The sequence below is a fragment of the Mobula hypostoma genome, chromosome 1 (assembly GCF_963921235.1).
Source record: "Mobula hypostoma chromosome 1, sMobHyp1.1, whole genome shotgun sequence".
Taxonomy (NCBI): domain Eukaryota; kingdom Metazoa; phylum Chordata; class Chondrichthyes; order Myliobatiformes; family Myliobatidae; genus Mobula; species Mobula hypostoma.
In genome coordinates this window covers 243161967-243185286 of record NC_086097.1, presented here as the reverse complement: position 1 = coordinate 243185286, position 23320 = coordinate 243161967, and the positions used below count along the sequence as shown (strand labels likewise).

General features: G+C 41.3%; 1 protein-coding gene across 2 annotated transcripts in view; it reads left to right on the top strand.

Annotated features, from left to right (window-relative positions):
- The window catches only part of LOC134343545 (tumor necrosis factor receptor superfamily member 11B-like), a 36841-nt gene extending 25717 nt beyond the window's left edge, over positions 1-11124 (top strand). The window contains exons 3-4 of one of the 2 annotated variants that reach the window (XM_063042294.1): positions 3278-3460; positions 8905-11124. In XM_063042294.1, the coding sequence (XP_062898364.1) occupies positions 3278-3460; positions 8905-9230 (509 nt within the window). In that variant the 3' untranslated portion in view covers positions 9231-11124. The remainder of the gene's footprint in view (positions 1-3277; positions 3461-8904) is intronic. The other variant, XM_063042289.1, reaches the window with a different exon arrangement.
- Positions 11125-23320: the final 12196 nt, after the last annotated feature.

The window sequence follows — 23320 nt, the reverse complement described above, 5'->3', positions numbered from 1 at the left end:
AATCTCGTGCATTTATAACCATGTTGTATATATAGCATTTATTGCACAACCATTTGACTCATTTGTCCTAAATTCAATATTTTCCATTTATTCTTCAGCATTCTCCCCCTCTTCAATCTATCCAGCTTCCTGTTGTGAGAATTTATGCTTTTCACCCCAAGCAATTCCACATTCAAGTCACATAGGTTGTAGAGTTTCTTTTGAACCAGTTTGAACAGAGACTGGAGACTTGAGGCCTAAACGCCTTTCCTGGGGTTGGAAGACTGTCTGTGTGGATGTGTGCATGGGAGGGAGGAACAGAGCTTGTTTTTTTGTGGTTGGGTTCTGTGTTGTTCTGCCAAGCATTGTGGAGACTCGGGTAGTTCCTCTGTATGTGGATGGTGTCTTGACTTGGAACTTACAATAGTAACCTCAGACTTCCTCATATTTAGATCAGATGAGCAAAATTTCAAAGTTCAAAGTAAGTTTATTATCAAAGTACATATATACCAGTATAGGCAACCCTGAGATTAGTTTTCTTGTGGGCATTCACAGTAGATACAAAGAAATCCAACAGAATCAATGAGAAACTATACACCAAGATGGACAATTACCCAATGTGCACAAAAAGGCAAACTGTGCAAATACAAAAAAAAAATAAATAAGTTATAAATAATATTGAGAACATCAATCATAGAGCCTTTGAAAGGGTCCCTCCTCTAGGTCAATTCATCAACATCTTTGTTTTGGCCAACGACAATGGTGTCATCAGCAAAGTTGAATATGGCATTGGAACTGTACTTAGCCACGTGGTCATAAGTGTAAAGCGAGTCGAAATTGAATAAATGGTGCACCAGGTAGAAAGAGTGGAGGAGCTGAGACATAGCCTGCGAGTCATGAGGAACACTTAGAAATTGACACTATGTTATTAAATGATGTTGCCAGGGGAAGTCTATAAAGAAATTGTGTGATGATCTACCTTCTCAATCTATTCCTTTTCTTTACAAACTTCTTTTAGTCTTTAGTCAATTTACTTGGGATTTCCTGAATTATATCTGATAAGTCATACGCTCAACAAAATAACCCTTCTCATTATTTGTAGTTCTATTTTATTTATTTAACTATACAGTATGGACCAGGCCCTTCTGCTCAAATGAGCCACATAGCCCAGAAGCCCACCTATTTAACACCAGCACAATTTACAATTAACTGGTATGTCTTTGTAGTGTGGGAGGAGACCAGAGTACCCGGAGGAAACCTGGTACTCTGGAAGGGCGAAAAAGCTCCTTACGGATGGTGTCGGAATTGAACTCCAAGCTCCGATACCCTGAGCTGTAATAGCGTCGCGCTAACCGCCACGCTTTGGTGGCTGAATGGATCATTTTCAGAGTGGATCCTCCACCAAAGTGAAAACAAAGCCTATCTGATTTAATGAATTTTGAACATTGAATTCATTTTTAAGGAACAATTTTAAATATGTTTTAGGCAAAGTATCTTCCCCTCCACCATCAGTTCTCTGAACAGTCCATTCCTCTTTTTTGCTATTTTGTGTAATTTTTATGTCTTGCACTGTACTGCTGCCACAAAACAAATTTCACAGCAGATTTCAGTGAAAATAAATCTTACTCTGATTTTGCCCTGAATTTTAAAAATTTAGTATGCATGTCATTTTTCACTCTTCCTAAGAAAGCTGGAGCAATAGAATGTGAATTACATAGGACCATAAGTTTAATGAGTCATATCACCAAGATACTTCTAACAATTTTGATGACAAGAGCTAAAATTAAGATACAAGCTGAAATACGTAAAGAACAATGTGGTTTTGTGAAAGACAAAGGTACAAGAAACGCAATATTGATGTTAAGGATACTATCAGAATGAACTATTCAAGTGCAAAAAGATTTGTTTGCTTGTTTTATTAACTACACAAAAGCATTTGATAAAGTGAAGCACAATAAGTTATTCGAAATATTACAGGAAACTCTAGATCTACAGTTTGTATATTCAAAGGACCTCCACCTAATCAGAAATCTGTACTGGGAACAAAACTGCCGCTGTAAGAATAGATAGAGAAGTGAGTCAGTTTACGAAAATCAAGAGAGGCGTTATACAATAGTGTGTTTTCTCCCCTGATTTGTTTAATGTGAAACAATATTACACAAAATAAGAGACTTTTGGGAATCAAAGTTGGCAGTGAAAACATCAATAGTTTTAGATATGCGGATGATACTGTGTTAATTGCAAGTTCGGAGGAAAAACTACAAAACTTAATTGATATAGTTGTTGAAGAAAGTGCAAAAATGGGTTTATCTATCAATTGCAAAAAGACTGAATGTATGGTGATATCCAAAAAGAAGGAAAATCCTATCTACAGGCTGAGAATAAATGGGGAAGACATAAAACAAGTACAGAACTTTTGCTACTTAGGAAGCTGGGTGACATCAGATGGCAGGTGCGACATGGACATCAAAAGAAGAATAGGTATGGCAAAAGACACCTTTACGAGAATGAAGAGTATACTGACCAACACTAAACTAGGCATGACAACCCGCCTCAGAGTACTGAAATGTTACATTTATCCAGTTATGTTATATGGCTCAGAATGTTGCATAATATCTACTAACGAGGAAACGAATTGAAGCAGCAGAGATGTGGTTTTTGAGGAGGATGCAAAGAATATCATGGACAACATGAATATCTAATGAGAATGTCATGAACAGAGCAAGCACAAAAAGAGAAATAATGTATGAGATCATGAAAAGGCAACATAACTTCATTGGACATGTGATTAGGAAAGAGGAGTTAGAATGCATGGTAATTATGGGAAAGATTGAAGGGAAGAAATCAAGAGGAAGGCAAAGACAAATGATGATGGAGACAGCAGCCAGAGAACTGGAAATGAATACCAATGAATTGATCCACTTGACCCGAATCAGGAGTGTGTGGGCCATGGTAGTCAGAGCTTAAACTGGGCATGGCACCTGATGATGATGATGATGATTGATGATGCATGTCACTCTGCAGAATATGTTGTCCATTATTTTAAGTACACTTTAGCATCAGATTTCTGAACGGTCCATGCACACCACCTCACTCTTCCTCTTTTGCTCCATATATATATTTTTGCAACACATACACAGACCTGCTGCAAAATAGCAAATTTCATGACATGTTTCGGTCACAATAACCCTGACTCTGATTCTGATACAGAAACAGTAGATTTCTTTCATCAGTTTTGTTTGAGCCTGTCTTTTATTTTAGTGGGGACAACTCTATAACACCTTTGTCTGTTCTCCAGGTACTCCACTAAGTGACACGGTTTGTGCAAAGTGTCCCTCGGGTTTCTTTTCATCCGTGACGTCCACCACTGCGAAATGTAAGAGACACACAAATTGCTCTGAGCTGGGCTTAGAGCTGGATATTGCTGGTACGGCGTGGCATGACAACTTGTGCAGCCCCTGCCAGCCGCACGACTCTGAAGGTATTGCCAAAGATTTCTTACTCCTGCTTACGAATATCAATGCAGACATTATGTCTTATTGTACCTATTCGGGCTGACTGACATTCTGGAATTCCTCATTTTAAATATTAACCAAAATTCCAGGCCAATTGTTTCCCTGTGTACTTTTCACACAACAGTACTGCACTGTGGCATAGAGGAGGGCTCTACAACAGGTAGTTAAAAATTCCTCATGAATCACTAGCACCAGCCTAATCACAATTAAGGGAATATTTATATTTGATTTATTTATTACTGGTACTGTAAAGTGTTGTGAAAACCACTATGCCATCGTGCTGCCCAGTATATACAGAAAGATGCCAGAAAAAGCCTAGCAACACCTCCATCCATTAACCCATCCCACCACCACTACATTCACATCAGCCCCTCAGCATTTTTGTATGTATATAAACTAAGCTTATGTATATACAGCCACACTCAGCAGTTACTTGCACGTTGTGTGTTATAGAATTGCTTTTAAATTTATATTTATTGTATTTTTCTGCTTATTGTGATTTTTAATTCTGCAGTCAATCCAGCGTAACAATCATTTTCTTCTCCCTTACATTTATGTACTGAAGAATAACAATAAATCTTGACTTGAACTTGAAAAATGTGAGTTTAGACAAGTTCACAACTTGAGAATAAAGCAAGAGCGCCATGACAACAGGATTTAAACAAGATAGTTTGCCAAAAATGTTGGAAGCAGTAAGAGCTCTGGCACAGTTTAGAACTTCTAACCTTATGTTGGCGGGATGCACATACTTTGAAAATGAGACTTCTGATCATGTAATTTTTGGCAGAGAATTAAACAAAACGATTGGTAAACAAAATGATTGGTGCGTGGAAGGTCATATTTGACAAATCTTATTGAATTTTTTGATGAGGTTACTAGGAAAGTTGACGAGGGTAAAGCGGTGGATGTTGTCTATATGGACTTCAGTAAGGCCTTTGACAAGGTTCCACACAGAAGGTTAGTTAGGAAGGTTCAATCATTAGGCATTAATATCGAAGTATTAAATGGATTCAGCGGTGGCTGAATGGGAGACGCCAGAGAGTAGTGGTGGATAACTGTGTGTCATATTGGAGGACGGTGTGTAGTGGTGTGCCTCAGGGATCTGAACTGGGTTCAATGTTGTTTGTCGTATATATTAATGATCTGGATGATGAGGTGGTAAACTGGATGAGTAAGTATGCAGATGATACTAAGATAGGTGTCGTTGTGGATAATGAAGTAGGTTTTCAAAGCTTGCAGAGAGATTTAGGCCAGTTAGAAGAGTGGGCTGAAAGATGGCAGATGGAGTTTAATGCTGAAAAATGTGAGGTGCTACATTTTGGTAGGACTAATCAAAATAGGACATACATGGTAAATGGTAGGGCATTGAAGAATGCTGTAGAACAGAGGGATCTTGGAATAATGGTGCATAGTTCCCTGAAGATGGAATCTCATGTGGATAGGTTGGTGAAGAAAGCTTTTGGTATGCTGGCCTTTATTAATTAGAACATTGAGTATAGGAGTTGGGATGCAATGTTGAAATTGTATAAGGCATTGGTAAGGCCAAATTTGGAGTATTGTGTACAGTTCTGGTCACTGAATTATGGGAAAGATGTCAATAAAATTGAGAGAGTACAGAGGAGATTTACTAAAATGTTGCCTGGATTTCATCTCCTAAGTTACAGAGAAAGGTTGAACAAGTTAGGTCTTTATTCTTTGGAGTGTAGAAGGTTGACGGGGGATTTGATAGAGCTGTTTAAAATTATGAGGGGGATTGATAGAGTTGACATGCATAGGCTTTTTCCATTGAGAATGGGGGAAATTCAAACAAGAGGACATGAGTTGAGAGTTAAAGGGCAAAAATTTAGGGGTAACATGAGGGGGAACTTCTTTACTCAGAGAGTGGTAGCTGTGTGGAACGAGCTTCCAGCAGAAGTGGTTGAGGCAGGTTCGATGTTGTCGTTTAAAGTTAAATTGGGTAGATATATGGACAGGAAAGGAATGGAGGGTTATGGGCCGAGTGCAGGTCGGTGGGACTAGGTGAGAGTAAGAGTTCAGCATGGACTAGAAGGGCCGAGATGGCCTGCTTCCGTGCAGTAATTGTTATATGGTTATATCATCAAAGTGGCAAACTGGAAAAGCTGGGGCCTCATAGCTCCTGTGACTCGAGTTTGTTTTGATCTCTGGTCTTGTCTATGAGGAGTTTGCAAAATTTCCCACCCACTAACTTTTCCTCATGTGTCACAAGGTCACAGATACATACAGCACAGACACTGGCCCTTCAGCCCATCTGTCCATGCTGTCCAGGATTCTCATTGAAGCCAGCTCCATTTGCCCATCATTTATCCCATATGCCACTGAACCTTACTTTTCCACTTACTTGTCCATGTGCCCTTTGACTCTCACAAATCTACCTCCCTCATGTATTTCCCCTGTGAGTCCATTTCAAACTCTGGGTGAAGTGTTGGTATCCATCTTTCCATCTATCTATGATCTACCTATTTATTTATTTATTGAGTTACAGTGCAGAATAGGGCCTTCCAGCCCTTCAAGCCACACCACCTGACAATCTTCCAGTTTAATCCAAGCCTTATCATGGGACAATTTACAATGACCAATTAACCTACCAATCAGTATGTCTTTAGACTGTGGGAGGAAATCAGAGCACCCGAAGGAAACCCACACAATTTTAAAGGCATCCGTTAGTCTTGCGAGACAATGGATCTGTGCCAGGAAAGTCTTCACTCTCCAGGGCGCAGGCCTGGGCAAGGTTGTATGGAAGACCAGCAGTTGCCCATGCTGCAAGTCTCCCCTCTCCACAACACTAATGTTGTGCAAGGGAAGGGCATTAGGACCCATACAGCTTGGCACCAGTGTCGTCACAGAGCAATGTGTGATTAAGTGCCTTGCTCAAGGACACAACACGTTGCCTCGGCTGGGGCTCAAACTCACGACCTTCAGGTCACTAGTCCAATGCCTTAACCACTTGGCCACATGCCCACACAAACCCACACAGTCACAGGTAAAACATAGAAACTCCTTACAGGCGGAGGTGGGAACCCAATTAACACCACCTGTTCTTTGGTTCCTCAGGTCTTTTGATGATTTCCATTTCAAGTTATCACTGACAGCTGTCTCAAACACTGTCTCTTTTGTTCTGGTTTCCTCCGATATCTCAAAGTTGTGCAGGATTAAGGTTGAAAGTAAATTTATTGTCAAAGTGCATATAGACCATAAGACCATAAGGTACAGGAGCACAATTTGGTCATTTGGCCAATTGAGTCTGCTCTACCATTTCATCATGGCTGATCCAATTTTTCTCTCAGGTCCAATCTCCTGCCTTCTCCCTATACCCTTTCATGCCAATCAAGAATCTATCAACCTCTATCTTAAATGTACACAAAGACATGACCTCCACAGCTGCCTGTGGTAAAGAATTCCACAGATTTACCACTCTCTGACTAAAGGAATTCTTCCTCTCATCTCTGTTCTAAAAGGACACCCCTCTATTCTGAGGCTGATACCTCCTCTGGTCTTAGAGAAGGTACCAGTGGATGTTGTTTACCTGGATTTTCAGAAGGAGCATTTGAGAGGTCTCAGCCTGTACTCACTGGAGTTTAAAAGAATGGGGAGGAGGGGTAATCTCATTGAAACCTATCGAATATTGAAAGGCCCAGATACAGTGAGTATGCAAAGGATATTTCTGATAATGGGGGAGTCTAGGAGAAGGTGGCACAGCCTCAGAATAGAAAGGTGGAATGGTGGAATGATGGAATGGTGGAGAAGACTCAATAGACTAAATGGTCAAATTCTTCTCTGCCTTATGGTCTTATGGGATACCCTTCCCATCCATGTATTTATATAAACTTCTCTTAACGATTGAATTTGGTCCCACATCCATCACTTCCACTGGCAGCTCATTACACACACTCACCACCCTTTGAGTGAAGAATTTTCTCCTCATATTCCCCTTAAACATTTCACCTTTCACCATCGATCCATGACCTCTTGTACTAGTCGCACCCAACCTCACTGAAAAATGCCTGCTTGCATTTATCCTATCTATACCCCTCATAGTTTTGTATACATCTATCAAATCTTCCCTTAAACTCCAGGGAATAAAGTTGTAACATATTCAACCCTTTCCCTATAACTCGGATCCTCAAGTCTCAGCGACATCCTTGCTATCACAAAGAAGTCATGACAGTGTCTCTACTTTCTTAGAAATATGTGCCACCAAAAACTTTGACAAACATCTTTCGATACACAGTGGAGAATATACTGACTGGTTGCATCATGGCCTGGTATGGAAACACCAATGCCCAAGAATGGGAAAGGCTACATAAAGTAGTGGATACAGTCTAATCCAAAACAGACAAAGCCCTCCTCACCTTTGAGCACATCTATACAGAGTGGTGTCACTTTCATCATCAAGGAACCCAGCCAACCAGGCTACACACTCTTCTTGCTACAACCTTCAGGTTGGAGGTACAGAAGCCTTTGTCCCATGCCAACATGTTCAGGATGGTTATTACCAAATAACTCTTTTTCTTCTTCTTCTTCATCTTGTTTTATGGCGGTTGGCACCCAGCTTAATGGTGCATTACTGCCACAATTACCAAATAACTATCGGACTCCTGATATGGTGTGGATAAATAACTTTACTCACTTCAATTGCAAACAGATTCTACAACCTATAGATTCACTTCTAAGGACTCTTTGAAGTTCAATGTAAATTTTATGATCAGAGTACATACGTATCACCAAATACCATATGAGATACCATATGAGAAAAGAGCATAGCCTGGGGGGGGTGAGGATCTTCTCATGTCCTCGGTATTATTTATTATTTATGTCGTGCACGTTGGTTATATGTCAGTCTTTGTTTATGTATAGTTTTATGTAACTTCTATCATATTTTTTTTTATTTTTCTGTAAGAAAATGAATCTCAACGTAGTATATGGTGCCAAGTGCACACTTTGATTATAAAGCTGACTTTGACTTTTACTTGGTGCTTATGTTTCTGTAAGATAATCGCAGGTGGAGGGATAGCAGTAATCATCATTTGCCACCAGTACCAGACCTTAGACAGAAATTAAACATACTTGATCCAGAGTACATATTAGTTTTGCTCATGACCAAGGGACACTAAGAACAGGATACTCAAATTGCTGGAGGAACTCAACAGATCAGGCAGCGTCTATGAATAAGAATAAAAGGCCTCAGCGTTGTCTGACCAGCTGAGTTCCTACAGCATTTTATGCATATTTATTATTCTGGATTTCCAGTATCTGCAGGATCTCCTGTGTTAATAACAGGAAATCATTTGTTTTGTAATTTTGTAACTGATATTTCTTTGCTGATCTGGTGAAAGATCTTTAATTTGGAAAACATAATATCAAGAAAACATGTTTGTACTTTTTTATCCAGGGGGTATTTCGGTGTGTGAAGAAGCTCTTTTTCATTTTGTGGCACGGCAGAATATCAAGCAAAAGAAATTACTGCAGCTCAGAAAGGCACTCACCGACTCAACACAAGATGACATCCTGCAAATAAAACAAGATAAACAGCAGATTTTGCCTTTAATTAAAAAATGGAAGATGCGTCGTGGCGCAAACATATCTGCAGAGGACTTAGTGAAAGTTCTGAGGAAAGTTAAACTCAATAAAATTGCAAGAAAAGTTGCAAAAAAGTTCCTCAAAAATGGAAGCAGTACAGACTGCTTCCCCAGAATATTAGGGAAGAAGGAAATATGAATGCAGTTCTAGTAACTGTTTTAAAAGCCCATTGCTTGTATTCCTTCCTCATTTTATTTTTCCCAAGCAACTTTTCTAGTCAAAAATGAGTCATCATTTGAGTCAGTCTGTTCAAAACTTATAAAGTATGATAAAGTTGTGAATGTTTCCAGGATTGTAGAATTGTGGGGACTATTTGGTTATCATTTAAGAGTAGGCAGACAAGTTAACAGAAAGTAGACAACAATTAATCCAGTGTTGAGCAATGAGTGGTCAATGTGCAATGGTGTTAAATTAACCAAGAATAAATATATGTTGTGGTTATAGTTTGAGCTAATTTAGCGGAAATACGGATCATCATTGTTACCCATAAATAATGTTGATAAAGACAGAGTAAAACTTGCCATTTGCAACTAAGACAATAGAGATAATGTTGTCCTTTATTTATTGTTACGTACCCCGTAACTGGGTTGCCAAACCAGCAGAAATGGATCACTCAGTTGGAGTCTGGAGTACTAGAACTAAGAAAGTTTTATTAAAGAAACAAGCAACACAGTAATCTTAGAAACTTAGAAACTTAGAAAATAGGTGCAGGAGTAGGCCATTCGGCCCTTCGAGCCTGCACCGCCATTTATTATGATCATGGCTGATCATCCAACTCAGAACCCAGTCTTCCCTCCATACCCCCGACCCCTGTAGCCACAAGGGCCATATCTAACTTCCTTTTAAACATAGCTAATGAACTGGCCTCAACAGTTTGCTGTGGCAGAGAATTCCACAGATTCACCACTCTCTGTGTGAAGAAGTTTTTCCTAATCTCGGTCCTAAAAGGCTTCCCCTCTATCCTCAAACTGTGACCCCTCGTTCTGGACCTCCCCAACATCGGGAACAATCTTCCCGCATCTAGCCTGTCCAATCCCTTTAGGATCTTATACGTTTCAATCAGATCCCCCCTCAATCTTCTAAATTCCAACGAGTACAAGCCCAGTTCATCCAGTCTTTCTTCATATGAAAGACCTGCCATCCCAGGAATCAATCTGGTGAACCTTCTTTGTACTCCCTCTATGGCAAAGATGTCTTTCCTCAGATTAGGGGACCAAAACTGCACACAATACTCCAGGTGTGGTCTCACCAAGGCCTTGTACAACTGCAGTAGTACCTCCCTGCTCCTGTACTCGAATCCTATCGCTATAAATGCCAGCATACCATTCGCCTTTTTAACCGCCTGCTGTACCTGCATGCCCACTTTCAATGACTGGTGTATAATGACACCCAGGTCTCGTTGCACCTCCCCTTTTCCTAATTGGCCACCATTCAGATAATAATCTGTTTTCCTATTTTTGCCACCAAAGTGGATAACCTCACATTTATCCACATTAAATTGCATCTGCCATGAATTTGCCCACTCACCCAACCTATCCAAGTCACCCTGCATCCTCTTAGCATCCTCCTCACAGCTAACACTGCCACCCAGCTTCGTGTCATCCGCAAGCTTGGAGATGCTGCATTTAATTCCCTCATCCAAGTCATTAATACATATTGTAAACAACTGGGGTCCCAGCACTGAGCCTTGCGGTACCCCACTAGTCACCGCCTGCCATTCTGAAAAGGTCCCGTTTATTCCCACTCTTTGCTTCCTGTCTGCCAACCAATTCTCCACCCTCACCAATACCTTACCCCAAATACCGTGTGCTTTAATTTTGCACACTAATCTCCTGTGTGCACTCTAGGATGCAGACCATCTGGCCCTGGGGATTTATCTGCCTTCAATCCCTTCAATTTACCTAACACCACTTCCCTACTAACATGTATTTCACTCAGTTCCTCCATCTCACTGGACCCTCTGTCCCTTACTATTTCTGGAAGATTATTTATGTCCTCCTTAGTGAAGACAGAACCAAAGTAATTATTCAATTGGTCTGCCATGTCCTTGCTCCCCATAATCAATTCACCTGTTTCTGTCTGCAGGGGACCTACATTTGTCTTTATCAGTCTTTTCCTTTTTACATATCTATAAAAGCTTTTACAGTCCGTTTTTATGTTCTCTGCCAGTTTTCTCTCATAATCTTTTTTCCCCTTCCTAATTAAGCCCTTTGTCCTCCTCTGCTGAACTCTGAATTTCTCCCAGTCCTCAGGTGAGCCACTTTCTCTGGCTAATTTGTATGCTACTTCTTTGGAATTGATACTATCCCTAATTTCTCTTGTCAGCCACGGGTGCACTACCTTCCTTGATTTATTCTTTTGCCAAACTGGGATGAACAATTGTTGTAGTTTATCCATGCAACCTTTAAATGCTTGCCATTGCATATCCACCGTCAATCCTTTAAGTGTCATTTGCCAGTCTATCTTAGCTAATTCACGTCTCATACCTTCAAAGTTACCCCTCTTTAAGTTCAGAACCTTTGTTTCTGAATTAACTATGTCACTCTCCATCTTAATGAAGAATTCCACCATATTATGGTCACTCTTACCCAAGGGGCCTCTCACGACAAGATCGCTAATTAACCCTTCCTCATTGCTCAAAACCCAGTCCAGAATAGCCTGCTCTCTAGTTGGTTCCTCGACATGTTGGTTCAAAAAACCATCCCGCATACATTCCAAGAAATCCTCTTCCTCAGCACCTTTACCAATTTGGTTCACCCAGTCTACATGTAGATTGAAGTCACCCATTATAACTGCTGTTCCTTTATTGCACACATTTCTAATTTCCTGTTTAATACCATCTCCGACCTCACTACTACTGTTAGGTGGCCTGTACACAACTCCCACCAGCGTCTTCTGCCCCTTAGTGTTACGCAGCTCTACCCATATCGATTCCACATCTTCCCGGGTTATGTCCTTCCTTTCTATTGCGTTAATCTCTTTTTTAACCAGCAACGCCACCCCACCTCCCCTTCCTTCATGTCTATCCCTCCTGAATATTGAATATCCCTGAACGTTGAGCTCCCATCCCTGGTCACCCTGGAGCCATGTCTCTGTGATCCCAACTATATCATAATCATTAATAACAATCTGCACTTCCAATTCATCCACCTTATTACGAATGCTCCTTGCATTGACACATAAAGCCTTCAGGCGCTCTTTTACAACTCTCTTAGCCCTTTTTAATGCTTGCCCTGGATTTGTCGGCCTGCCACTTTTACTTTTCTCCTTTGTACTTTTTGCTTCTACGCTCACTTTACACCCCTCTGTCTCTCTGCACTGGTTCCCATCCCTCTGTTGTGAACTAACCTCCTCACGCCTAGCCTCTTTAATTTGATGCCCACCCCCCAACCATTCTAGTTTAAAGTCACCTCAGTCGCCCCCGCTAATCTCCCTGCCAGGATATTGTCCCCCTAGGATTCAAGTGTAACCCGTCCTTTTTGTACAGGTCACGCCTGCACCAAAAGAGGTCCCAATGATCCAAAAACTTGAATCCCTGCCCCCTGCTCCACTCCCTCAGCCACGCATTTATCCTCCACCTCATCGCATTCCTACTCTCACTGTCGCGTGGCACAGGCAGTAATCCCGAGATTACTACCTTTGCGGTCCTTTTTCTCAACTCCCTTCCTAGCTCCCTATATTCTTCTTTCAGGACCTCATCCCTTTTCCTACCTATGTCATTGGTACCTATATGTACCACGACCTCTGGCTCCTCACCCTCCCACTTCAGGATATCTTGGACACGATCAGAAATATCCCGGACCCTGGCACCAGGGAGGCAAACTACCATCCGGGTCTCTGGACTGCGTCCACAGAATCGCCTATCTGACCCCCTTACTATCGAGTCCCCTATCACAACTGCCCTCCTCTTCCTTGCCCTACCCTTCTGAGCTACAGGGCCAGACTCTGTGCCGGAGGCAGGGCCACTGTCGCTTCCCCCCGGTAAACTGTCACCTCCAAAGGATAATCGAAAGGATAATAAATGCTACAGTTCAGCAATGATAACCACACATGTGCACAGAATTAAGATAACAGCATCAATCAAGCTCTATCGTTGTCTAGGGGTAAATGACCAAATTTCAAAGTGACTCAAAGTTCAGTCCAGTTTAGAAACATAGAAACATAGAAAATAGGTGCAGGAGTAGGCCATTCGGCCCTTCGAGCCTGCACCGCCATTTATTATGATCATGGCTGATCATCCAACTCAGAACCCAGCCTTCCCTCCATACCCCCTGACCCCTGTAGCCACAAGGGCCATATCTAACTTCCTTTTAAACATAGCTAATGAACTGGCCTCAACAGTTTGCTGTGGCAGAGAATTCCACAGATTCACCACTCTCTGTGTGAAGAAGTTTTTCCTAATCTCGGTCCTAAAAGGCTTCCCCTCTATCCTCAAACTGTGACCCCTCGTTCTGGAGTTAGTAGTTCAGTTCGCAGTAATCGTTGCCATGGCGATGGACAACGTGGGGGGAGAGAGAGAGAGAAAACAGGAATAACTGATCATTCAGCACGGCTTCACTCACAGACCGGCGAGATGGCTCACAAGCAGCTTTTGGGCGGGTCCTTGGTGATGTCACCTGAGGTCACCGACTGTGACCCCTCCTCCAGATGCGGTCGATCTTCTGCAGTGAACCCGGCACCCAGGCAAGGGCGGGCACACACCGGGTTCCCGCTGATCGTACCTTTCCACCCTGGGCGTTGTCTGGTACTTCCCACCGACTCGTGAGAAGCGTACCGCTTCCAGGGTCTCGTTACCTCGGGTGGCGTGTGTGTTGCCTTAGCGAACTGATCCCTTTTTATCCCCCTGCTGGGGTATCGCCTGTCCATCACTTCAAACAGTTCAGGGTTCAAAGGGGGAGCCGCTCCAGACAGCTCTCTCTCCCACGTCCCTTCATTACACATCTCCAGACGCTGCTCCATTGTTCTTTATCTCTCCTTCCCCTGAGGGCAGGTGGCTGATGTCACTGATGCTAACCTAGGCCAGGAAACATCTTAATTTTATGTGTATGCTCGTCACATTATAGAGTATAGAAGAGTACAGCACAGAAACAGGCCATTCAGCTCACAATATTGTGCTGTACCAACTAAAAAGCAAATCAGAAACACCCAAACACTAATCCCTCCGACCTACACCATGTCCATGTCCCTCCATCTTCCTCACATCTATGTGCCTATCCAAACAGCTCTTAAAAGCCTCTAATGTATTTGTCACAGATACAGAATACACAGAAATGTAGCACTAAAAATGATGGTGTGATCATTATATGATTGATGTTTGTTAGAGTTGGCTAGGCAGGAACTGACTGTTGTGTTTCCTGCCATAAAACAGTGAGTACTCATTCAGACTCTATTGGCTTTGGTCTCTCTGCCTTTCCTAAGGTTGTAAGACATTCTAAATTCAGGCAAAGGTTTTATGTCTTTCAATTTTATATGATGATTTAGATTTATTAGTTTATTTATATAATGGTAATGTTTATCTGCAATATAATATCTGTTGATATTATAATATCAATATCTATTGACATGAATATTTGCAGTTTCTTGGATTGAGAAGATGTATATTTATTCAACACAGGAGACTAGAAAGCATTTCATTAAAAACAAGCAAAATGAACCTTTTACAGACTTCATTTCTTCCATCTCTACCCCAGCAACCTAGAGTCATCGAGAAGTACGATGCCGAAACAGGCCATTGGGCTCATCTAGTCTGTGCTGAACCATTTAAACTGTCTATTTCCTTTGACCTCCCCCTACACTATCCAACCCCCTACAGGCCTACCATCCCTGCTCCATCCAAACTTCTCTTAAATGTTGAAATTAAGCTCCTACACACCGCTTGTAGATAAAGATCAGAGAGATAACAATCATAGATAGTAATAATGTATAAGCCCCAAAGCAAAAACAGAACATTTAAGGAGAGAATTAATTTAAAAATAAGGAGATCTTAATACATGACTAATGCAATAATCATTGAGCATTTTATTGTTCATACGAAGGAAACATGTGGTCACAGGGACTGCAGCCACAAAAAAATTGAGCCAAAATCAATTATTGTCTTGACCCCAGCGGGAGTTGTTAAATGTGTGACACACCAGCAGCTCCAATGAAAGTGAAGCTCCAAAAGTCAAATTTCTTATTTTGTTCCTTTATTAGCACTTAGGGAACATACAATCTTGAAGTGATATCAAGTGGCCAGCAAAGGTTTGTCCCAAGCTACAAACTGCCATGAAACAAGCAAGGATATGAAACTTATTCCCGTTGCTTTTACCATGCCCCCACTAATGTGACTATTTACCGTAATAAACATAGTAAATGCACAACACAGAATATATGGCTTCCTACAGGGAGAACATTCAAATTCCTCACAGACAGAGGTGATTCATAATCACAAATTCCTAGCTTGCTCCTACAGCCTTTTTTAAACTACAGAACTACATTAGTTGTCCTCCAATCCTCTGGTACCTCACCTGTGGCTAAGGATGATTTAAATATCTCTGCCAGTGCCCCTGCGGTTTTTGTCCGAGGAAACAGCATGTCAGACTCTGGGGATTTACCCACCATAATTTGCCTCAAGACAGCAAACAAATCCTCCTCTGTAATCTGTACAGGATCCATGGCCTAAGCTGCATTGCCTCGTATCTATTGGCTTCGTGTCCACCTCCCGAGTAATTACAGATGCAAAAATAAAATCCATTTAAGATCTGTCCCTCGGTTTCCAGAGGACCTACTTTGCCCCTTCCTATCCTTTTGCTCTTAATATACAGTCTCTGCAGAGCCCTTAGTATTCTCCTTCACCCTGTCTGCTAGAGCAACCTCACGTCTTCTTTAAGCCCTCCTGACTTCATTCTTAAGAGTTCTCTTGTATTTTTATATCCTTCATGTACCTCATTTGCTCTTGCCTGCCTATCCCTGCTGTGAACCTCCTTTTTCTTAACCAGGGCCACATATCTTTCAAAAACCAAAGTTCCATAAACCTATTATCCTTGCCTTTTATTCCGACAGGAACATACAAACTTTGAATTTTCACTTTCAAAGGCCTCCCACTTACCAATTACACTTTTGCCATAAAACAGCCTGTCCCAATCCGTACTTGCCAGATCCATTCAAACACCATCAAAATGAACCTTTCTTCACTTTGTAATCTGAAACCACAGACCAGACTGCTGACTGTCCCCGCTTGCTTCTTTGAAACTCTCTCTCGAGGCAATCCAATGGCTCCTCAGGACTGTGGCGCATTAGGGATATCACATAATAAGTCAGCCTTGATGGAATGGCAGAGCAGACTCAAATGGCCCAATTCTTCCCCTAATCTTATAGTTTTAATCAATAATCTCATGGTAAGAGAAAAGGGCTGAAATTTTAGTCAATTTGAAAGGAATACAGCTCCATCTGAAATCAGAGATCTGAATTTAACTGAAGCTAGTGACATTGTTATGAAGGAAAATATGAACTTGTGGTGGCAGCCTTGTTCGATATATGAGGTATTTTCTCAGCTACACAGACAAAAAGCTGGAGGAGTGAGCTCAGCAGGTCAGGCAGGACCTACGGAAAAGAGTAAACAGGCGACATTTCAAGCCGAGACCCTTCATCAGGACTGAGGAAGGGGGAAGATGCCCCATCTCAGTTATTGCTTTTGAAGTGACTGCGTTAGATAATGAGAGCATGAGTGGAGACAGCAGAAACTGATTAGACAGAGAACAGTCACAGATGGCAACACTGATTAAGCCCGTAAGCCCAAAAGAGAACATTTAAGCAGAGAATTAATTAAGAAAAAAGGAGATCTTATTACATGATTAATGGAATAACCATTGAGCCAAAATATTGTTCATACAGTCTATTCAATTCAGATAGGAGAAACAAGAACAGTTTTAAGAAAGGCTTTCACAAGCAATATGTAGGGAATCAACTAAGGTTATTTTAGACCTAGTATTGTGCGAGAACACAGGGCCTAATCAATAATCTCATGAAAGTGAGCCCTACCGTGAATGACTGAAACTCTTTTTTTGTCAATTTGAGAGAAATACAGTTGAAAGTAAACTTTATTATCAAAGTGTGCATGTGATACCATAAACTACCAAGAGTTAAAAGTACAAAGTTCAAAGTATTTGTATTATCAAAGTACATATATGTCACCAGATATAACCTGAGATTCATTTTCTTGCAGGCATGCATAGTAAATAAAAGAAACACAATAGCATCCATGAAAGACCACACCCAACAGAACAGACAAACAATCTATGTGCAAATACAAAGTAAAAAAAGAAATAATACCACTATTAATAATAATAAAAAATAAATAAATAAAATAAATATTGAGAATGTGAGATGACGAGTCCTGGAAAGTGAGCCCATGGGTTGTGAGAACAGTTCAGCGATGGGGCAAGTGATGTTGAGTGAAGTTATCCCCTCTGGTTCAAGAGCCTGATGGTTGAGGGTAATAACTGTGCCTGAACCTTGTACTGTGAGTCCTGAGACTCTTGTACCTCCTTCCTGATGACAGCAGTGAGAAGATAGTGGTGAGGGTCATTGCTGATGGATGCTGCTTTCCTGCGACAACGTTCCAGTTGATGTACTCAATGTTGGGGAAGACTTTACCCTTGAAGGACTAGGCCATATCCACTACTTTTTATTGGAATTTCATTCAAGGGCATTGGTGTTTTCATATCAGGCTGTGATGCAACCAGTTAATATACTCTCCACCACACATCTGTCGAAGTTGGTCGAAGTTTTAGATGCCATGCCGAATCTTTGCAAACTTCTAAGGAAGTAGAGGTCTGCCATACTTTTTTGTGATGGCACTTGCATATTGGCCCCATGACAGATCGAAGAATGATAACACCGAGGAATTTAAAGTTGCTGACCCTCTCCACCTCTGATCCTCTGGTGTGATTCACTTTCTTGTCGGAATTTTCAGGAAAAGAAAGAAATACAATAGAATTCATGAAAAGCTATTCATAAATAAAGTCAGACAAACAACCAATGTGCAAGAAAAGACCAATTGTGCAAGTTAGAGAAATAATACCGAGAACGAGTTGTAAAGAGATCTTGAGAGTCTATAGGTTGTAGAATCAGTTCAGTGTTGAAATATGTAAAGTTGTCCAATTGTTTCAGGATCCTGGTAGTTGTGGGGTAATAACAGTTCCTGAACCTGATGGTGTGGGACCTAACTTTCCTGCACGTCCTGCCAATGGTAATAACGAGAAGAGAGCATGACTTAGATGGTGGGGGTGCATGCTGATGGATGCTGCTTTCTTGGGGCAGCAATGGGAAAGGCTGAGCAACAATGAATGTGAAACAGAAAACAAATAGTGTAAATTTTAAAAATTAATACTCAGAACCAGAGTCTGAGTCTATAGGTTGGAGATGAGTTCAGAGTTGTGGTGAATGTGAGTCAGCACTATCCACTCAGTCAGAAATCAAAGGTTGACCTTCACTGAAACTAGTAACATTGTTATGAGGGTCAATATGTTTAAGGTGTATGTGGCTATTAAGGAAACTGGTGTTAAGAGGGACAGACACTTTTTACTCTAAGCTGCGCAGGTGCACAGCCGCGGAATAACTGAAATGCTCCCGTGCACATAGCCATTGTTGCCTTGCAGCTGGGATTGGATGCAGTTAGAAAAAGTTTACAAAACATGAAAGATTTTCTTTGTTGTACTTATACCCTTCCATTAATAAATAAAATCCAAACTATGTGATTTTTCAATTTTCATTCTAAGTATTTACAGTATGCAAATTACAAAAAAAAATTGGAGTTCCGCAGTTTTCAGGCCATATAAAAATGTTCTGCTCAGTGCAATGATTGGTTCATGCACCTGTATATATATATAAAAAAAAATGGAGAGTACATTGGGCACAGGACTGGCAGCTCAAAACTCCAGCATTTTGGTGTTTTAGATGTGAGAAATTCAGAAAAAAAGGTGGGAAAATTGCATTCAACATGCACAAAATGCTGGAGGAACTCAGCAGGCTAGGCAGCATTTATGGAAAAGTGTACAGATGACGTTTTGGGCCAAGAGACTTCAGCAGGACTGGAGACAAAAAGTTGAGGAGGTGGGGGGAGGGGAGGGAGAAACGCAAGGTGATAGGTGACACTGGGAAGGGGAGGGGAAAAGTAAAGAGCTGGGTAGTTGACTGGTGAAAGAGATACAGGGTTGGAGAAGGGGGGATCTAATAGGTGAAGACAGAGGCAGATGAAAGAAAGAAAAGGGAGCAGTTGCACCAGAGGGAGGTAATCGGCAGACAAAGAGATAGTGTGAAGAGGGAAACGGAATAGGGAATGGTGAAGGAGGGATGGGGACATTACCCGAAGTTCGAGGAATCAATGTTCATGCCATCAGGTTGGAGGCTACCCACACAGAATATTAGGTGTTTTTCCTCCAACTTTGAGTGTGACCTCATCATGACAATAGAGGAGGGCATGGATTGACATATCGGAATGGGAATGGGAAGTGGAATTAAAATGGGTGGACAATGGGAGATCCCGCTTGTTCAGGTGGATGGAGCGTGGGTGCTTGGCGAAATGATCTCCCAATCTATGTCGGGTCTCACTGATCTACAGGAGGCCACACCGAGAGCACAGAACACAGTATATGACCCCAACAGACTCACAGGTGCCTCACCTGGAAGGACTGTTTGGAGCCCTGAATGGCAGTGAAGGAGGAGGTGTAGCACTTGATTGGAGCCTGGCTTGCTGAGTTCCTCCAACATTTTGTGTGTGCTGCTTGGATTTCCAGCATCTACAGATTTTCTCTTGTTTGTGCTTGGATCCCACTCCTAGTTTCACCTAACACCTGGTGTTTCTCCCTCCCCCACTCCACATTTTAAATTTACTCCTTATCTCATTTCTCCAGGCCTGCTGAAGGATTTTGGCCCAAAACATTTTCCACAGATGCTGCCTGGACTGCTGAGTCCACATTTTGAGTGTGTTGCTCGGATTTCCAGCATCTGTCGATTTTCTCTTGTTTGTGATGGGAAAATTGTATTTACTCATCAGGGAGGCACTCAGAAAGGACACACTGGAGGATTCATTCACTGAGGCAATATGGGTAGAGCTCAAAAATGAAAAGGAAGGATCAGTCACTCTGATGGTATTATACCGTAGACACCCAAAGAGACACCAGCAGACAGAGGAACAGATATGTCGACATAATATGGTAAAAGTATGGAAAGTGCGAGAGATGTCATAGTAGGACAGTCAAACTTCCCCTATTTTAACTGGGACTTCTTTTCTACAAGAGGCTCAAATGGGGCAGAATTTTTGAGGTGTGTGCAAAAAGGGTTCTTGAAACAATACTGTTAGTTATTTTTGTTAGAGCTTTACTGTTTTTGCTGAGGCTAACAAGCTTGCAGTGCTACTCCATTCAATGGAAAAGAGCATATTGGAAATTCAATCACTAAAAACACGATGACTACATTTAAAATTACATTTGAATGACATCCTGAAATGAAAGCAGGATTATATTGTATACATTTCTCTGACATTAAATGTACCTTTGAAATCTTTGAAACATCTCAGTTACAACTGAATTAAAAACAAACAACTCAAAAGATGAAAAGAAACAGTGGGTGTACCATTCAAGTATCATGTCCATCACCAGAGATCCCCACTCCTCTTCTCACTGCTGCCATTAGGTAGAAGGTAGAGGGAGTGACGACAGAGCGAGTGGTGAGAGAGGGAGTGGTGAGAGGGAGTGGTGAGAGAGGGAGTGACGAGAGAGGGAGTGGTGAGAGAGGGAGTGGTGAGAGAGGGAGTGGTGAGAGGGAGTGGTGAGAGAGGGAGTGATGAGAGGGAGTGGTGAGAGAGGGAGTGATGAGAGGGAGTGGTGAGAGAGGGAGTGGTGAGAGAGGGAGTGGTGAGAGATGGAGTGATGAGAGATGGAGTGATGAGAGAGGAAGGGGTGAGAGAGGGAGGGGTGAGAGAGGGAGTGATGAGAGATGGAGTGATGAGAGATGGAGTGATGAGAGAGGGTCTCACTGAACTCCCATTGAAAATAAGATTTAAACTTCTTCAGTGCTGGCATACGTCGAAGAGGTTTTGCAGTGGAGCAGAAAATCATGAATGCAAGAGATTCTGCAGATGCTGGAAATCCAGAGCAATGAACACAAAATGATGGAGGCAGCAGAATAAAGAGTCAATGTTTCAGGCCAAAACCCTTCATCAGGACTGAAAAGGAAGGGGGAAGATGCCAGAATAAAACAAGTGGGGGGTGGGAACAAATTACAAATTTCAAAACTAATGGTATGTGTTTTTTCAGGAATGGAGAAACACAGTAAAAAGACTTTGTTGAGGCTTATTAAGGTTGCAATGTGTGTACTATCTGTACGCTTGTCCTCAGTTTCAGAAGAATGAATTTGCTGTGGAGATAATATATCTATTTTCCTGGAATAAGGAGGAGATTCCCTGAAGAGAAATTAGGCAAGACTGATTCACACACACTAAAATTCAGGAGAATTAGAACTGAACAGAACTCATTATGTATTGCATTGAACTGCTGCGGCTAAGTTAACAAATTTCACATCACATATCGGTGATAATAAACATGATTCTGATTCTGATCTGACTATACATATCTATGATCAAATGAAACAACATTCCTCTGGTCTATGGTGCACTCACAATACAGATATCACACACAACACATAAGAGGTTTGAATTTCAATGTAAATTTATTATCGAAGTACAGATATGTCACCATATACATCTCTGAGATTCACTTTTTGCGAGCATACTGAATAAATCATAATAGAATAATAACTATAATAGAATCAATGAAAGACCTCAACAACTTGGGCAATCAACCAGTGTGCAAAAGACAAGAAACTGTGCAAGCATGAAAAAGAAAGAAATAATAATAATAATTAATAAATAAGAAATCAATATAGAAAGCATGAAAGTGAGTCTATATTTGGTGGGAATATTTCAGTGGTGGGACAAATGCAGTTGAGTGAAGTTAGACCATAAGACATAGAAGCAGAATTAGGCCATTCAGCCCATCAAGCCTGTTCCACACATAGGCACATATACAGTACTGTATAGCGATAGGATGCCTAAAACTTTTACACAGAATTATATTTTTTAGTTTGGATTTATTAGATGATTTACAATCCAAAGAAACAACTGTAAAGCACAGTAGTGGTTAACAAACTCCAACTGTTGCCAACTCACTCTAACAAAGAACCTACCTCGTGGTCTTTCTTTCTACAGAAAACTGGTTCAAGCTGACGAGATCAGGGAATAAGAGCAACCTGTGAGACAACAAGGACAGTTTTGATTTATATTGTCATCATATCTCAGACTCACAGACAAAGTACAGAAGTACAGAACCAGCAATACTACAAACTACTGAAAACCCACTGAACATCACAGTCAAACAGGTGATAAAACAAGCATGTAAGCAAGCATAAAGTAAGTTAAACTGCAAGAAAAATAACAATTTAAAGGTAAATTTTATTAACGAAGTACAAATATGTCACTATATACAACTCTGAGACTCATTTTCCTGCAGGCATACTCAAAAATCTATAGAATACTAACTATAACAGGATCAATGAAAGATCAACTAGAACGCAGAAGACAGCAATCTGTGCAAATGCAAATATAGATAAATAGCAATAAATAACAAGAACATGAGATATCAAGATAAAGAGTCCTTCATGTGAGACCTATGGTTGGGGGAACATCTCAAGGCAATGGTGGGTAAGTGAGTGTAGTTACCCTTTGGTTCAAGAGCCTGATGGTTGAGGGGTAGTAACTGTACTCGAATCTGTTGGTGCAGGTCCAGAGGCTCTTGGACCTTCCTGATGACAGCAGCGAGAAAAGAGCATGGCCTGGGTGGCGGGGATCTCTGATATTGGAAGTTAGATCCTAAGTCAACGCTATCTGGCAGAATGTGATGTGCTGATCTACAACTCTGCATTTGGCCTCACTTTGGCAGTGGAGAAGGCCAAGGACATACAAGACGGTGGAGGGACTAAACTACTTTGGCAGGGGAATGGGAACTGGAGTGATAGGGCTGAAGATGGGGCAGTTGGTATACAAGTATATGCAAAGTGTAGTGAGACTGTGAGATAGGACAAGCAGACGATAGGGCAAAATTGCAGTCAGTGGGGTGAGTTGAAGTGTAGCTTTCCAAATGCAAGATTGTTTAATGTCATTTCCTGTACAGAGTGTAAAGGAGAACAAAATT